We start from the raw sequence: 17,703 nt of genomic DNA, 5'->3' as shown, positions 1-17,703 counted from the left end.
ATGGTAAAAAGCTACAACTGGGGTGTGTGAAATGAACAGCTCTTTTCAGGAAGCTAAAACATTTATTGATAAATAAAAGTCATACATGAGCATGTTTTCTCATATCTTTGTGTCTTATAACGCCATCTTGTGGTCTGAGATTAAAATTAGCCTCTTTATTTGTTTTTCAGAGGCAAAATACTGAAAAATAACAGCATTTATTTTGTATGAAAAGCAAAATCTTTGATTGTCCTTGGGTTATCATCAAATAAAAGTAAAGGTCCATTCTTTTCCCAATAATTCTCCAGTATCAGCTCTGTCTTGGGAGTCATTTTTCAGTTCCTTGGGTGATCTTTTGAAGCAAATACTCCATTTGGAGGTTCAGATTGGGCTGTCCTTTCTTGGTCTTTTTGCTCAGCATCTGAAACGTGTCCATCTTTTTCTGTTTGTACTTCTGAATGGCTTCTTCTCGCTGCTGGCTGTTTTTCTGATACTCCTGCAATTACAGAGAACATGGCTGTTAAACTGCAATTTATTTGGAGTCATTAAAAAATATATATACATATATCTGACAATTTATTTTTTTTGCATTTGTTTCATAGGTAATAGTTAAAAAATGAACAATAAAAGATCAATATTTCACCTCTTTCTTCTGTCTCCGTTTTTCTGTGATTGCCTCAAAGTCCTCTTTTGTCTTCTGGTAGGAGGTCTTCTTCAGCACTTTTTTCCTCATGCGGTTGCTCATCGGAAGACTGGAAGAAAAAAATAATTAGGGCAATATTATTCTGTGTTTCCCAATATGTTTGAAAATGAACAGCAGAAGAGTGAAACAAATAATGAAACAACAATCCAATTTAGGCTATTTTCATGTTTCCAATTAAACTGACGGAGGTCACTGCTTCACCCTCATCACAGGTTAGGGTAGTGATTGAACTTCTCGGTCTTCATACAAAGCCCCAGATCACTTAAAGTCACTCTGAATCTCACAAATTCATGCTAAACTTGCCCACCTCATGTGAGGATTATGTCAGGACATTTTCTCACCCGTCTTTATCTGTGGCTGCACTTGGTTCAGGATTCCCAGTGCCAGAATCCGTCTGCTCAGATCCACCAGTAACTTCTGGATCTGGCTCAGCAGCAGCAGCAGCAGCAGCATCAGCAGCAGCAGGATCAGCAGCAGCAGCAGCTTCTCCCATCTCTTCCTCTTTCTCCTGCCCTTTGATTCTCAGTTTACTCCTGTTCATTCTATTGGTCCAGGCTTCGTCCCTCAGTTTCTGCGCCTCGGCCATGTACAGATGCTTGAGGTGTTCAGGGTACTCCTCCCTGTACAGAGCTTTGGACTCTGGTTGTTTCCTCCTCTCCTTCCGCAGCAGCTTGTTGTACTCATGTTTGACCTTTTCCTTCCTCTTTAAAGCAAACCCCTGACCTGAGGACAGAAGCCATGGAATATTAAGATGACAATTTATTTTAATACAAGTTTGCTTGGTGGACCTTTAAATGCCCAAAAATATTATATTATATATATTAAAAACTGATATATTTGGCATGATCACTTGTTAAAACACATTTTTACAGAATGGCTTTTATGTGACGTCGTAGTTTTAATGTTTCATTTTGTCTTAGTATTTTATCTTATATTCATTTACTATATTTTACCTATTTCACTTGATTGTATTTATTTTGTTCCTTTATTTGATTCTCACTTGTTATTTCATTTTGTTTCTTAGTTTAGTTTTATCCTAAAGATTGTTCTTAATGTTTCTTCTATTGCACTGTTTTGCTGGCTTGTCTGTCGAAAGCACTTTGTAAACCTTGTTTTTAAAAAGGTGCTATATAAATAAAGTTATTATTATCATTATTATTATTATGATCAAAGGTTGTCATGTAGAAATGCCAGTTTAAATCCAGACAGATGAGTTTTGCATTATGATAATCTAGATAAAAATATATAACTTTAGAAGTCGATATGTTTGCTTTATATGTGTTTTTAGCTCAAACTCACCTTCCTTAACACTTCCTTCATACACTTTTTGATCAGGGATCCATTTCCTCTTCTGCTTCACACCCTGCTGGTTGTGTTTAGATTTATTCCAGTTTCCTTCTTTGGGTGTAAACTTCTTATTCTTCATTTTCTGATCTGTGGGGGCCATTTCACTTTAATTTGCTACCAGGAAAAGGTCTAATGTTTACCACACTCATGCGGGTTCAGGCTGCATGCCATTTGCTCACAGGCGCGGAGTGATGACGCGTTCGAGGCAGGCATGAATAATCGAACACGGAGCATCCCGATATTGATCCAATGTATTTACATTTCTGAGGCACATAAGTGAACAAGAGGACATTTATAGATGTCATGGAGTACAACTGTACATACCAACAGGTGTCTCAATAACTGGACCATTTAATAATGAATACATTATGTTTTAATTACATTAATGTTGTTAAAAACGTACCAAATGTACCACTGTGCAATAATAGTGCAATAATAGTTATAATAGTTTTTCTGTCTGTAAATATAATATTTCAGTTATTGTTGTTTTTTTATTGCTTATTTATAATACTTGTTTTATTTTATTTTTATTTTCATTTTTTATTTTTTATCTTGTCTTCTTCTACTATGTCTCTTGTGTGCACTTTACTCTGCGCTGTTGTAAGCCTGCAAATTTCCCCGCTGCGGGACTAATAAAGGATTATCTTATCTTATCTTATCTTAAATAAAGATATTAGTTATATTTCACATATTAAATACCTTCCTTTTTATGCATGCTTCTGTATATTTTTGTTTAAAAAATACATCACATGACATGATAAAAACCTGTGCAATACAATACACTTTGCAATTATAGCTATAATAGTTTGTCTGTTTGTACATATAATATTTCAGTTATTGTGGATTCTTTACTGTTTTTATTGCTTATTTATAATACTTGTTTTTTATTTTATCTTGTTTTTCTTTTACTATGTATCTTGTTTGCACTATAACCTATGCTGCTGTAATCCTGTAAATTAGTTCATATTAATTAATAATTAATATAATTAATTAATAAAGGATTAGGTACCGCATGTCCTTCCTTCCTGCTGCTGTCAGGTTGCACAACCAACTCTGCTCCCAGCAGACCACATGACACATGACAATAAAAACATGACAATAAAAACCTGTGCAATACATTACACTGTACAATAATAGTTAAAATAGTTTTTTCTGTCTGTAAATATAATATTTCAGTTATTGTTGTTTTTCTACTGTTTCTTATTGCTTATTTATAATACTTGTTTTTTTATTTTCATTTTTTACTTTTATCTTGTTTTTCTTCTACTATGTCTCTTGTGTGCACTTCTATAAGTTGTAACCAACAACTTTTATTAAGGGGAACAAATTATTTATTAATGTTTTATCTTTAAGTTAGTACTGGACAATAGTTAAAGCAGCTTTTGGGTTGCCAAGTTTTGCAATAATAGTTATAATAGTTATTCTGTCTGTATATATAAAATGTCAGTTATTGTGGATTCTTTACTGTTTTTATTGCTTATTTGCTATTTATAATAATTATTTTTGATCTTTTTTTTTTTTTTTTTTTTTTTTTTTTTTTTTTTTTTTTACTATGTCTCTTGTTTGCTCTATACCCGATGATGCTGTAATCCTGTGAATTTCCCTGCTGCGGGACTAATAAAGGATTATTTTATCTTATTTTATCTTATCTTAAATTGTGAAAAGGCCTGCGTGGTCTGCAGAAAATATGGACCAAAATCTATTTATCAACAGGCATTTATTGATGGATTTCCAACATGTATTACTGTGTTATTAACCAAATAAAAAGTATTTCAATTTTTGTTTTGTTTTGAGGATGCCACCCCCAAAAAAATTAAGTAATTCATTTAATAATTCAATTTCTTTATATTTAGATATTTTTTAATTAAATGCTCAGAAAAGTGTCTGATCTAAAGTGTCACCCAAAATACAAAAAATGATTTCCCATACTAGCCAGACAGATAAATATTTCACTTGCAGTATTTTTTGAGGTATTGAAGCAAACTGATTTCACAGGGACTATTTCTTCAATAGAAAGTAGTTTGTCCACAGTGTCTCTTGTTTGCCCTATACTCTATGCTGCTGTAAGCCTGCAAATTTCCCCGCTGCGGGACTAATAAAGGATTATCTTATCTTATCTTATATACTGTACATTTTTATTCCTGTTCTATCTTTATTTTGTTGTATAGTATGTGTATTTATTGTCTGTGTCTGTGTAGTTGTATAGTATGTGTATTTATTGTCTGTGTAGTTGTATAGTATGTGTATTTATTGTCTGTGTAGTTGTATAGTATGTGTATTTATTGTCTGTGTAGTTGTATAGTATGTGTATTTATTGTCTGTGTAGTTGTATAGTATGTGTATTTATTGTCTGTGTAGTTGTATAGTATGTGTATTTATTGTCTGTGTCTGTGTAGTTGAGCTGCTGCAACACTTGAATTTCCCCATGGGGATCAATAAAGGAATATAATAATAATAATAATCTTATCTTATCCTATAATTGTAAAATCATCGAGCAGTGTTATCCATTGCTCATGCCTAGGCGAGCCTCAGCAGTGGAGGAGGACTTCCACGCTTCTCTCGGGTCTCCTTCAGAAAGCTTTTTAAACATGTCGTCCTCTCCATGCAGCCTCGCAGACATTCAACGTGGAATAGATGAAGTGAGGCGGTTTCTGTCTGTGAGCCTGAGCATCGCCAACGCTCACACGGTGGAGTTTTACACTCACGACGCGTGGGACCGCTTCGTGGCCGTGCCGCCTCAGGAGGTCCTGTCAGCTGTGGGCTCCTGTGGTGACCAGCAGGGGGCGCCAGAGCACAGAGTAAATGGTGAATACCATAGTAATGCATATTTACCATACATTTCTTTATTTATATGGTAAACACAAAAACAAGTTTGAAGAATTGTGCATGAAGGTTTTCTATAAGTTGCAACAAAGGGTTTTATTAAGGGAGAACACATTATTTATTAATGTTTTATCTTTAAGTTAGTACTAATCAATAGTTAAAGCAGCTTTTGGGTTGCCAGGTTGTGAAAAGGCCTGTGTGGTCTGCAGAGAATATGGACCAAAATCTATTTATCAACATGTATTACTGTGTTATTAACCAAATGGAAAGTATTTTCATTTTTGTTTTGTTTTGAGCATGCCACCCTAAAAATGAAGCAATTAATGTATTCAATGGTAAATACCATAGAAATACATATTTACCATACATTTCTTTATTTATATGGTAAACACAAAAACAAGTTTGAAGAATTGTGCATGAAGGTTTTCTATAAGTTGCAACAAAGGGTTTTATTAAGGGAGAACAAAGTATTTATTAATGTTTTATCTTTAAGTTAGTACTGGACAATAGTTAAAGCAGCTTTTGGGTTGCCAGGTTGTGAAAAGGCCTGTGTGGTCTGCAGACAATATGGACCAAAATGTATTTATCAACAAATGTATTGATGGATTTCCAACATGTATTACTGTGTTATTAACCAAATGGAAAGTATTTTAATTTTTGTTTTGTTTTGAGCATGCCACCCTAAAAATTAAGCAATTATTATTATTATTATTATTATTATTATTAATGTATTCAATGGTAAATACCATCGTAATACATATTTACCATACATTTCTTTATTTATATGGTAAACACAAAAACAAGTTTGTAGAATTGTGCTTTCTAAGAATGCATCCCCCCCAGGTTTTCTATAAGTTGTAACCAACAACTTTTATTAAGGGGAACAAATTATTTATTAATGTTTTATCTTTAAGTTAGTACTGGACAATAGTTAAAGCAGCTTTTGGGTTGCCAAGTTTTGCAATAATAGTTATAATAGTTATTCTGTCTGTATATATAAAATGTTAGTTATTGTGGATTCTTTACTGTTTTTATTGCTTATTTGCTATTTATAATAATTATTTTTGATCTTTTTTTTATTTATTTTTTACTATGTCTCTTTAGTTTGCACTATACCCTATGATGCTGTAATCCTCTACATTTCCCCGCTGCGGGACTAATAAAGGATTATTTTATCTTATTTATCTTATCTTAAATTGTGAAAAGGCCTGCGTGGTCTGCAGAAAATATGGACCAAAATCTATTATATATATTTAAATGTTTGTTTTGTTTTGAGGATGCCACCCCCCCAAAAAATTAAGTAATTCATTTAATAATTCAAATGTTTTATATTTAGATATTTTCTAACTAAATGCTCAGAAAAGTGTCTGATCTAAAGTGTCACCCAAAATACAAAAAATGATTTCCCATACTAGCCAGGCAGATAAATATTAGACTTTCAGTATTTTTTGAGGTATTGAAGCAAACTGATTTCACAGGGACTATTTCTTCAATAAAAACTAGTTTGTCCACAGTGAGATTGTGGCTTAATCCATCTTGCTATTGAATGTTTAGAACACGTTTTTTTTTCAATGATGAAAGAGCCAAATAAAAAAATTGCAATCCCCTCTTTTGTATTGGGGGGGCAGCATAACACCTAAACTATCTGGATGGCTGGATACCACTTTTTGTCATTTGGGGGAAATTGGGTAAATTTGAATGTTTAGTTTTGCTTTCCATCATACACAGAGGGTAATTCAAAACTCCCAAAAATGAAAAAACAACAACTATTTAAATGAAAATCCTAAAACAATGTTGTGCAACTTCACTGTTATTTCTGTGTCTTTCTCCAGAATCAGAGCAAACCAGGACTACATTTGGGTTTTGCAATGATACAAACCGACTCGTTGATACCCGTGAACTGGTGCAGGCGGCCAGGGCCCACTCTCTACCCGGCCTTGGAGTCTGCATGAGCAGGGATGAGCTGCTGCAGGCCCTCAGAGAGAACAGGTCCAAGTCTGGTGCTCCAGTAGCAGCTATAGGTATGGACCAATGGACAATCTGAACACATTTGTTTTTGTTTTTTAAAGGTACATTTCGGGCAAATATGACTTTTGTTTTCTGTCTAACCCAGATGCTGAGCTGGTGACAGACGAGTTTATGAACTCTAAGAAATCTCATGAGGTCCAGTCAATGTCTGAGGTGGTGGCCTGTCTGGCCCAGCGCTGTGGAGTCAAACAGGTCGAGTGACATTTTTAAACCTGCAATGAAAACCTTCAAGGCTCTGTTTAGGAGGCATTTGATTGAACTGGTTACTTTCTCTCCCACCCAGGTGATAGATGTAGGCTCGGGTAAGGGCTACCTGAGCTCCTTCCTGTCTCTGCAGTACGGCCTCCGGGTCTACGGCATCGACTCCTCCAGCACCAACACCCACGGAGCCCAGGAGAGGAACCGGAAGCTAAAAAAGTTCTCCAGGGCGTACCAGAAACACAACAAGGCATCGAGGGCACAGGGAGGGGCCACTCTTTCACCTCGGGAGGAGTTAGTGGACGTAAAGCCTGGACTAGATGGAGACGATGATGCTGTATGTGGAGGAATTGTGTCACGGGAGGAGGTGTTAATCTGCGTATCAGATGACAACCCTGCAGTTGAAAGGCAATCAGGGTCAAACCCAGAAACAGAGGAGCTCTTCCTCAGCGCCCTATCAGTGGATGTGATACAGCCTTCATCACCTAGAGTTCCCGCCAGCCAACTGAGTGCCGAGGAGAGGGAGAGGAGGAAGAGGGAGAACCTGGAGAGGAAAGCTCAGAACAGAACGGCCAGCGCCAGCGTCATGTTCTCACCCCTAACTTCTTATGTTACTGCTGAAACGGAGCTCCGAGAGCTCATCAACGAACTGGAGGTGAGCAGAAAAATACGTAGGAAATAGATCTACTGTGTTCAGATAGGAGGCCAACCGCACAGTAGAGTAGCAAAGCACGATTCCCACGGCGGCTTCTGAAGTTACGAGTCTGCCTCAGCAGCTGGAGTTTGCATTACTGGAGCGAGTGTGGGACGTTACTGGGGTGCCAAATCTGCAGCGTGTCATTATCAATAAATTTCACAATCGATCCTCTCCCCCTCCTTCCTCTCCTCTTCTTCTGTTCTCTCCTTTCTCTGCGTGCTTTCTCCCCTGAAATTCCAGGATGCGGTCATGGTCGGCCTGCACACGTGTGGCGACTTGGCTCCCAGCACCCTGAGGATGTTTGTGGCGAAACCGGAGCTGGCCGCAGTCTGTAGCGTGGGCTGCTGTTATCACCTGCTGTCTGAGGAGTTTGACCCCGCCGGACAGGGTAACTACACGCACACATAACACACACACACACACACACACACACACACACAGGGAGTGACACACAGAGATAGAGATCACAGCCAGGGCAGAAAAGTGTGTTTGTGTCTGTCTCTCTGTGTGTTTGAAAGCTGTGACAGTCACACTCCACAGGTTTTTGAAGAACATATGCTTTCCGTTGAACACAGAGCTTACAATTTTTTCTCTCTTTCCTTTTTCCTTTTCACTCACATCCATCCCATACTCCCACCTCAGACACCTGCAGGGTTCGCTCCGTCGCTCTGATCCAATCTGAAATGAAATATTACCTTCCCACGCGAAGCCAAACAAACACTTGTAGTCATGTTTTACAGTAAACAAGCCAAAGTTCCCCCTTTTTGGAGATTGAGTTGAGCTCAGAAACTCACTGCTGGAGCCGTCAGAGTGGATTTAAGGATTCAGGAGAGCTGTTTAAGGCTTTTTTCTTTCCTTAGTTATTGATTCCACAACTAGCGTGTTGTATACTCTTGGTTTAGTCGGACTTTGCTGTTATTTAGTTAGCCTGGACTTTTGTAAGTCATTTATACAGGTGCCAAAATGCAGGATATCAGACTGATATCATCCTCTTTTCACACCCCGTCACTGCTCAGTTTACGAGGTATGAACATTTCTACATGTTTTGTGACTGTGGCCTCTGCCTATCCATAAGAAAGAGCCCTCGCTACAGTCGCTACACGATCGCGTCATCTCTTGTTAACATGTTGACCTGTGACCCCCCTCCCCCCGCATCATCAGGGTCTGTCGTCGCTTCAGCCGAGAGCCAGCGGAAAATGATATCACGACAGCTCATTGAAAACACTTCTTTCCAGGCTTTTTTTTTCAAACTCCAGCTTGATCTTTTAAAGAAGTGAACAAAGGCATTCACACACACACACACACACACTCACACACACACACTCACACTCACACTTTCTCTCCCCTGATGGCCTTACAGTACAGTCTGGGATGAAGGCCAGCTCCTGTGTTGGCCTACCTCACAGAGGTAGTAGCCTCTCAGAGCTGAAAAAAGCTTTATTATAGAAGGCTTCATTTATGTGATCATGCTTAATTGCATCATCCACGTTTTGGAACCTCATGTGAAATCAGGAGTCCAATGTCTGTCATGCTGTTTACTCACAACAAGATAAGTAAGACATTCTGGCGTCTAACTTCTGGAGCCAGCTTGTCTCCTCATAAGATATATGCAAGTACGAGGGCACTACAAGGACATCAAAAATATTTGTCTTACTGAATGTGAGTGCATGTATGTGGCCACTTCAGATGTGAACTCTGTGGCCAACAAGAGGCCGGCTACTATAAACAGACCTCTCTGTATGTACTTTGATCTACCTTTCAGGCCGTGGAAAAGGCTTGTCCACTCCAATTGCCTCAGAGGGCCTGTGTCAGCGAGCGAAGCATGAGCCGATGCAGAGGGGAAGCTAACACGTTAGCGTGTCCAGAGGAGTCTGCGAGAGCCCGGCCGGCTGCAGCTGCACATGTTATTACTGCTTTTTTTTTGAGTGTGTCCCTCTGGATTCACTGCGCCTTGGCCTCAGCCACTGACCCTTTTGGAGATGACATGAAAAGGATTGGCAGGCTGTCAAGTAGTCACACACTCGGTGCCCTCCTGCTGGGGATCTGCTTATGTGTGTGCGGTCGCTGAGCTTGGCTGTGGTTGAAAAGTGTGAGGTGCTTATTGCTCGTCTCACGCCAGAAATAAGAGGTCTCTTCAAGGCAAATAGTTCATTATTTTATTCAAAATCAAAATGTTTGCCCACTCCGGCTCTCTTGAAGCTGCACCGGCAAATACTTCAAATCCATACCCACTGATTGCAGTTGTTTGAAAAGCCCCCATTAATCAACCAAAACGGATCCATCAGTTAAGCCCTATTATCTCTGTGTGTTCCACCTCGCAGAAGGTTTGCGCGGGGTGTGCGGTTTCCCTCTGAGTCAGTTCCTCCGGGACGGGTCCTGGTTCTGCGGCAGAAACGCCAGGATGTCGGCTTGTTTGGTGAGTTTTGGGCGGCAGCGCGGAAAAACGTGCACGGCGGCATCTTTGCATCATAAACATGTGATATTCAGATGGTTAACTGCCTTTTTTTATTTAATGAAGGAGTGTATGTTGATGAAGTAGTTTTTATATCTTACAACTACAGCTAAAGCTCAGTTTTTCCCAAAGATTGTCTTAACGGTGTACAATTTTATTCTTTTAAACAGGCACTTGAGAGAGTTTCACACGGCAAAGGGGTAAGTAAGGCATGCATACCTATGGTAATCAATTTATAAATGAATATGAATAGTCACCATGGAACTGGAATCTGACTTAAATCTCTTTCTCCAAACTGTCATTGCTTCACACCCATCAAAACAAATCTATGAAATGATTTCAAACATCAAACATGTGTGTTCATAATCCCTCCAGACTGTGTTATCTTCATCCGAGATCTTCAAACAATCAGACCGTTAATTATGGTATTGTTTTTATGCCTGTGAGTGACTAAAGTGTATTTATTTGAAATGTGGGGCTCGGAGCTCCAGGCCAAAGCCTGATACATGATACCACCATCCATTAATATGGAATGTTTATAAATATTAATGCAATCACGGTAAGATTGATTACTTGTTGGAACTTGGGGTTTGAATCCAAAAGCAGGCTGATTGCTTGCTAGTCTTGCATCAGGCTTGGAAAGTGTCAAATATTCATCAACTGTTCGCACACATGCTGAGGGAGTCACGAGGGAACGGCAACCTCGCTCTGTGAAAAATATAGTAAACTGCTTCGTGTTGAATCGGGTTGTCTTTGATGTTTCCTGCAGATTCAGATGGAGTCTCTGTTTTTCCGAGCCGTCCTCCACGTTATTCTGAGGGATCACTATAGTTCCTTTAAAAGGTAACATCCAGCAGTTTGCATCTGGCAACACTTTAATATAAGAAATGACAGCAAGTGTACAGCACCTAAATATGTCCTGGGTGTTATTTCACAGTGTCAACATGCAGGTACACATAGGAGGCAGAGCTCCACATTACAGTGGCAAATTAAAGTTAAAAAAAACATTATTTTCTTTTCTCTGACCCAGAAAGGAAACTATTCCTGGGTTATTTAGGTTACAAACAAGCAAATTAGCAGAGCAGATTTTTGCATTATAGACTTTAGTGCTAGAACAAAGTGGTCTATTTAAGATGTTTTTCGATAGTTAAATGAATGAGTTCCAGTTTCTCAGATGTGTTTATGTGATCTAAATAGATTATCTTTTGTTATCTTGAATTTGAAGTTGGAGTCGTTCCAAGCAGTAACGTGAAAAAAAATGGATTTGCTTAATATGTGCAAAAATACAGTCAGGATATAACATAAAGAACTGAGGGCTTTGAATGGCTGCTACTCTGAATTTCAATTGTTTCCATTTTTCTCACTTTTCTGCATTCAACGGCTCCATTGGGGATATTTTATAGACAGTGAATAAGAAAAATAAACACATTATTGGATAATGACAAAAAAGTATTTAATGGATTTTCTTTTTCTTTCTAAAAATGTATCTTTTCTGCTCATATAGTACCTTGAGGAACATGAAGAAAGGCAGAATAGGCTGCAGTTTGGCCTCGGTTCTGTTTGTTATGCTTTACTCTCCAAACATGAGTAACTGCTGGCGCTCAGAAGTCTAAACCGGCTGCTTTTTCCCATAAAATCTGAAGCTCTGCGGTCATTTGCTGTTGTTATTTTGCATTCCTAATGACTGAGAATTTTCAGGCCTTTCCAGATCCTTAGTAGATTACAACCATCGCTCTCCTCTAATTAAATAAACTGAGCTGTAGAAGTAAATTCTGCAGATTTCCATTAGCTCTTAACAAACGCCTTTAAGGACCCTTAACATTGACCTGGTCCCCTCCCGCTCAGTGACCTTTATGTTTAATGACTAACATCAGATCAGGATCGAATAACCATTACGTCTCTGAAAGCAGCACCTATTCATCACAGTTAAGTCCTTTAGAAGTGTCTTAACAGTTTGATTCCGGTTGCTAAGGTGTGATTTGACAAAAAACACAACAGGAGACACAGCATGATAGTAGAGGAGTGAATGTTTCCCTGGGCAGAAATGAGATGTTCAGACCTGTATTTGTATTTGTGTTTGCTCTGCAGTGAAAAGCGAGTTGGGAATGTGTACTCCAAGGCTAAATCCTTCGTGGACTACGTACGTCGAGCTCTACGCAGACTGGAACTGGATGAGTTAAAGGTCAGGACCAGAATATTACAGTCTCCAAAATAGACCTTCCTGCAACAAACTGTGGAAATAAATCATAATTTTGGCAGAATTCGAGGGAAAATGTTTCCTTGTTGGCGTTTATTTTGTAAATATTCCAATTCATGTCAGGTTAGTGAACTATAAGAACCAGTATGTTGAGGTCCTCGGGTTGCAACAAGGATAATATCTGTTTCAACTCAAGATATAAAAGTATTTTTCTTCTACTTTTAAGTCCTCTTCAAATTCTAACTTCATACGCCCTCATATTCACTTTCACTTCATAACATTCGGACTCTCATGCATGATGCTCTGTTTTTCAGCAGCTTTCTGACGGTGACATCCAGGACTACCACGACACATACAGACCACGAATGGATGAAATGCATGCTTTTAATATGGTGAGTCCTCGATAACGATTTAACTGAACTTGGTGAGCACCAAAAGAAATTCTGTAAAAAATGAGACGTATAATGCCAATAAATTGCAGACCATTAAGTGAGATCATCCTAGTCTGCTGGGAATGATTGTTCAGAATGGGAAGAAAACCAGCCGCTGGTGGCAGCTGAGACCACTAATTCAAGTGTCAACCAACATACCAATTTTCTTTCATGACACAAAGCAGTGAAATGTTTTTTTGGGGGATCGCCCACCAGCTACTGGGAAGACACTAGTCATGGTGGGTTTTAGTATGAAGATTTATTATTGGGAGTAGCTGAAAAGGAATAATCTTCAAGCAATTTTGTATCAGATAAAACAAGGTCTCTATGAAAAACACTGATATGAAATGAAATAAACAAATGTATATTTAAAGTCATCTCATGTCATCATCTTTGTGCAGTTAAAGGTGACCCTGGCTCCCTGTATTGAAGGTCTTATTCTCCTTGATCGCCTCTGCTACCTGAAAGAACAGGTAAAGTCATTTCAGTCGGGACACGCTCATCAATCATTCATGGCAAAAATAATATGAATTCATGTCATTTCGGAAGAGTGCTCTTCTCCCACAATGGCCCCCTTTTACATAACCTGGAATACATGAAGTTATACTTATTAGACACAAAGCAAAGATATAATGTAGAAATAAAGAGCGCCAACTAAATTTGTTTCTGTGTTCTGCCGACTATTTTCCACCTTTTTCTTTATTATGTGTAGGAAAGAGAATGCGAATCTATTTTCGGCAAAATGTTTCGTTTAGGGTTGGTTCTAATGATTATTTTTAGTATCTATTAATCTGCAGTTTATTTTCTCAATTAATAGATAAATCCTTTGGTTTATAAACTGTCTGCAATTAGTAAGAAAGACCATTATAAGCTCCCAGAGGCCATGGTGATGTCTTCAAATGGCTGGTTTCATAACCCAAAGATACACCCCTACCTAGCACAGAAGCCTGAGAAAACCAGAAAATATTCACGTTCCAGAATCTGAAACCCGTACATTCTTTTTAATCTTCTTTAGTACAAAAATAGCAAAGCCATTAGAGGAAATCAATCAATGAATAAAAATGTAACTATCTGAAAACAAATAGAAATTTAACAAACTAGAACACTAAAAACAAAAATGGTAATTAAATTTCTCCAGAAGCCCTGTGACACACAGATCTCCCTCTTTCCCGAATTCCAGCTGGACTCTATTTATAATCTGATTGTACAGCTCGTTGATTGGGATTTTAAATTTGCTTCCCATATGATGAAAGCGAAGACTCAGAAAGCGAAGACTCAGAAATCTCAGCGGAGATCTTTTGTGATTCAGCTCACCGACAATAACATAGGTGTCGGCTAAATTAAAGCCAGCCTGCAATTTGACGTCTCGTGCTTCTGCAGCCAAACACAACACGCTAATCTTCCGCCCGAGTCAATCTGATGAGATTCTGTACCATCCGAAAAACTTTTGAAGTTGTGATTACATCCGTGGCTGAGTGTCAGACGGACTTCTTAAACAGGGTCCTGTAATCAAACTATATCACGTCAAGAGCGCTGGTCAGCTTTGAGAGCTCTCCCTGGAGGAGGAGGAGCAGAGGAGGAAAAAGAGGAGGTGATGGATGGATGTGAATATGATCCATGTGATGATAAGTGTGCTGAAGCATGTTCAGCCTTAAAGAAGAATATAAACACGCGCATATCAAGATGTATAGTTCTGAACGAGAGTTGTGATTATTAGATTTTTGTAGGTTTCTATAGAGTCCTCAGGCTCCAATGTTGATAGTCAAGCAATGATGCACTTATTAAGCAATGTATACACTGTGATGCAAAGTCTGCTGAAAGGTCAAAGGTCCAAAAAGTGTATGATGAACTATGCACTGGTGATCGTGTGTGTTAGGAACAAATTCAAATAATTTTATTCCTCAAACAATCATCGTGTTTTGCGTGTGCTGGTTTTAGCGAGGGGATGTTGTTCTCAGCAACTATTTGATGGATTGACATTTTGCACAGATGTTCATGGTCCCCAGAGGATGAATTTTACTGACTTTTGGGGTCCACTGACTTTTCATCTGGCACCTGCATTAAGTTGCCATTTGTGGTTTTTGAGTGAAACGTCTCAGCTCAGCTATTGGATAGCTGTGCCACTGCACGGACATTCGTGGTGCTCAGAGGATGATCCATAACAACTTTGGTGATCCCTTTTTTCCTAATAGTGCCATCATCATAAATGCTAACTCAACTTTTATCATGCTGACATGCTTTTGCAGCTAGTTCAAAATAAAATAAAATGTTAAGACTAATTCAGTTAGAAGTTTAATGGAAGGTTTTCCCGTTTTTCTCCATTCTGAGGTAATTGTATGGATGCAGCAATATTAAGGCCTTCCAAAGCCACTAGTGTTGTTAATGACTTAGTCCTGTTTCTTTTCATATGAATGACCTAGAACTAAACAGAAAGCCTCCATGGAATACAAACTTGTTTTACACATGAACTCTCCTGACAGAAAAATTATACATATGTTTCATCTCTGGGGATTCAATAGAGAAATCTTTAATAGTTAGAACATCATACAGCACCGGATGCCAGGAAGTCACAAAGCCAAACTGGGAGGAGAATCAAGATTTTTATGTCCATGTGTTTTTTATTCAGTTCTATCGTGTCTTATTGTTTTTCTGGGTGTGTTTTTTGTGTCCTACAGGAGGATTTATCATTCTCTGCATTGGTGCAACTCTTTGATCCCCTGCTGTCTCCGAGATGTTACGCTGTCGTCGGACTGAAGAGTTAGGAAGACAGATTGTCATGTTGATTAACACACATGTGCACATGATTACAACACACTGCCTGAGAGGTCATGATTATACGTGATTGTACCAGCAATCATATTTGAGTGATTGTGTTTTGTAATGTTTTCACTCCTGTTTGTTTGATTATATGAATGATTTAATCTGCATGTTGTAGTTTATTTATGCAGTCTCTGTATCACTTTCAGCAACATCTTGTTTTATTTTATGTACTCAATTGTTTTTTAGGAAAAATAAATCTAAAAAATAGTTTTTTTAGCGTTTTTAGTCCCTGACTGTTTGCGTCCTCATGAAAACACATGCTCAAAACACCTGGAAAATCTGTCAGTCCTGTTTGATTGAATTGTGTCCATCTCAGCCTTTTGTCTTTATTGTTTCGTGACTCTTGAGAAAACACTTGTTTTTAAGGACCGTTCAGGGAGCCAGGGGCATTGTGGGATTTAAGGTAAGGCTTGGATCCCGTCTGTTAACAGGTCTGGAAAGCCCATTTCCATGCGTCCAAACCAGAGGAAGTAGGGGAAACGATAGACAGGGCAAGAGGCGCCCTTGACCCCGTTTTACTTCTGTTTTGCTTTGTGCTCAGTCATTTAATAAATCACTCTCTGCTTACATGTTTGATAACAAATGTTATGGTCTTGAGTACAGTCATGAATTATGGTAGTGGCAGGTACACTAACGCTGATGGAAAGCAGACACGAGGTAAGAGAGGAAATGGAGCCTTTAGGGCACCAAAAACATCACATTCTTTCACAGTGGGACAGTATTTATTAACTTAATTTACAAGTTAAGAAATACTTAGAATTTGCAAACAGATACTCTGACACACGGAAAAAGTTCACCTCTATTGTTCTATTTTGATATAAACTTGACTTTGTTGTTATTTGGACTACAATGAGATGTCGTAGGTCAGTGTTACCAACCAGGGGGGCTTCTGCAGTAGACAGGGTCATTTAGAAAACATCAACTTGAAATATACAACACCTTGCTTTGCGATCAAGAGTACATGAAAATAAATTTAGCAAGTGGTGAAGTTAAAAATGCTAAAATCATCCAAATGGATAAATGGTTGAAATAGAAAACTTCCGAGCTAAAGTTAAGGATACGTTGTTGAAATACTGTAACCGCACGTAATGTCTAAAATTAAGAAGATGTGGTTGTATCTAGTGTTGAAATATTATAGTATAAGTATTCGATAAATGGTCATAATAGTTAGCTAAAAGTAATGAATTGAAATATTCTGCTTCTGCCTCTCCAAGCGGAAGCTCCAATGCAGACTTGGCAAAATCAACTTAAATATTGACATTTTAATTGTATAGAAATATTAGTCCAACAATATATTATTTTATACAGTTTATAGTCAAATAACTTCTGGTTTAAAATGAATACAAAAGAACACATTTGTAACATTAGAAGTGGCATCAATGAAGGGGTATTTGAGTTCATGGAACAGGTGTGTAAGTCTGCTGACAAAGAAAAGTATCTCTTTCATAATGACATTCATTCTGTCATGCCCCATGTGTCTCTCTTACTATCCACCACTGAGTCAGCTGCTGTGCATGTGAACAGTGTTGATTAAAGCTCTGTAGGAACATACATTTATTTAAATAATGGAGACAAAAATAGACAGAAATAATGACATTGTGACAGACTTTCCCACTGTGCAGTGTTCCTCATATCACATCTTCCACTGCTCCTATTATTAATTGAATCTGCATCAGCCTGCACATCTGTAGGCCATCCATAGGCCAGTCAGCATTGCCGTGGTGAAACCTTGGTAAAGACAGATGGTGAGGCTCTCCGCTGCGTCTGGACCGTGTTTGGACCCGGCACCGTGTTTCACGCTGACAGCTGGCTCTAGTGGCCGAACCCGACTGACTCGAACTCAAGCAATTCAAGATGTGAGCGGGGCTTGTTTTGGGATACAAATGTTGCCCGGTGCTGTTGTGGTTGAGTGAGTCATGTCCTGTCGACCTGTCCCGTCCTTGGTGCTTGCACGCGTGTTTGCCCACACATATGTATACATATAAACAGACCCTGGCATATTCCTCTTTCATGTGCCCACATAGAGGA

At 38.6% G+C, this 17,703-nt stretch overlaps 2 protein-coding genes across 3 annotated transcripts; one reads left to right on the top strand and one right to left on the bottom strand.

Annotated features, from left to right (window-relative positions):
* Positions 1-42: 42 nt before the first annotated feature.
* On the bottom strand, positions 43-2,226 carry ccdc59 (coiled-coil domain containing 59). Its single transcript, XM_054624873.1, has 4 exons — positions 1,982-2,226; positions 1,024-1,405; positions 623-731; positions 43-475 (listed from the first exon to the last, which is right to left on the bottom strand). Exons 1-4 carry the CDS (start codon positions 2,127-2,129, stop codon positions 308-310), a joined length of 807 nt encoding a protein of 268 aa, XP_054480848.1. The 5' UTR covers positions 2,130-2,226; the 3' UTR covers positions 43-307.
* A 2,331-nt stretch (positions 2,227-4,557) lies between these two features.
* On the top strand, positions 4,558-16,184 carry mettl25 (methyltransferase like 25). Of its 2 annotated transcripts, none has more exons than XM_054624673.1 (12): positions 4,558-4,834; positions 6,685-6,873; positions 6,966-7,072; positions 7,164-7,733; positions 8,016-8,163; positions 10,097-10,191; positions 10,398-10,427; positions 10,997-11,070; positions 12,316-12,409; positions 12,742-12,816; positions 13,257-13,328; positions 15,531-16,184. In XM_054624673.1, exons 1-12 carry the CDS (start codon positions 4,618-4,620, stop codon positions 15,615-15,617), a joined length of 1,758 nt encoding a protein of 585 aa, XP_054480648.1. In that variant the 5' UTR covers positions 4,558-4,617; the 3' UTR covers positions 15,618-16,184. The 2 variants fall into 2 exon arrangements, with proteins under 2 accessions (XP_054480648.1, XP_054480647.1); XM_054624672.1 differs by having other exon boundaries at positions 12,739-12,816.
* The last annotated feature ends 1,519 nt before the right edge of the window (positions 16,185-17,703 follow it).

Source organism: Anoplopoma fimbria, chromosome 23 (assembly GCF_027596085.1).
Source record: "Anoplopoma fimbria isolate UVic2021 breed Golden Eagle Sablefish chromosome 23, Afim_UVic_2022, whole genome shotgun sequence".
Classification (NCBI taxonomy): domain Eukaryota; kingdom Metazoa; phylum Chordata; class Actinopteri; order Perciformes; family Anoplopomatidae; genus Anoplopoma; species Anoplopoma fimbria.
Note: the sequence above shows the minus strand (reverse complement) of the source record. Positions and strands in the feature narration are given on the sequence as shown.

Bases quoted from the DNA above. Each gene is read 5' to 3' on its own strand.
- mettl25 (XM_054624672.1), top strand. From the start codon at position 4,618: ATGTCGTCCTCTCCATGCAGCCTCGCAGACATTCAACGTGGAATAGAT. The intron at 6,874-6,965 runs GTATGGACCAAT...TGTCTAACCCAG, and splicing joins TGCTCCAGTAGCAGCTATAG to ATGCTGAGCTGGTGACAGAC. The intron at 13,329-15,530 runs GTAAAGTCATTT...TGTGTCCTACAG, and splicing joins TCTGCTACCTGAAAGAACAG to GAGGATTTATCATTCTCTGC.
- ccdc59 (XM_054624873.1), bottom strand. From the start codon at position 2,129: ATGGCCCCCACAGATCAGAAAATGAAGAATAAGAAGTTTACACCCAAA. The intron at 1,406-1,981 runs GTGAGTTTGAGC...TTCTGTCCTCAG, and splicing joins TGAAGGAAGTGTTAAGGAAG to GTCAGGGGTTTGCTTTAAAG. The intron at 476-622 runs GTGAAATATTGA...CTGTAATTGCAG, and splicing joins AACGGAGACAGAAGAAAGAG to GAGTATCAGAAAAACAGCCA.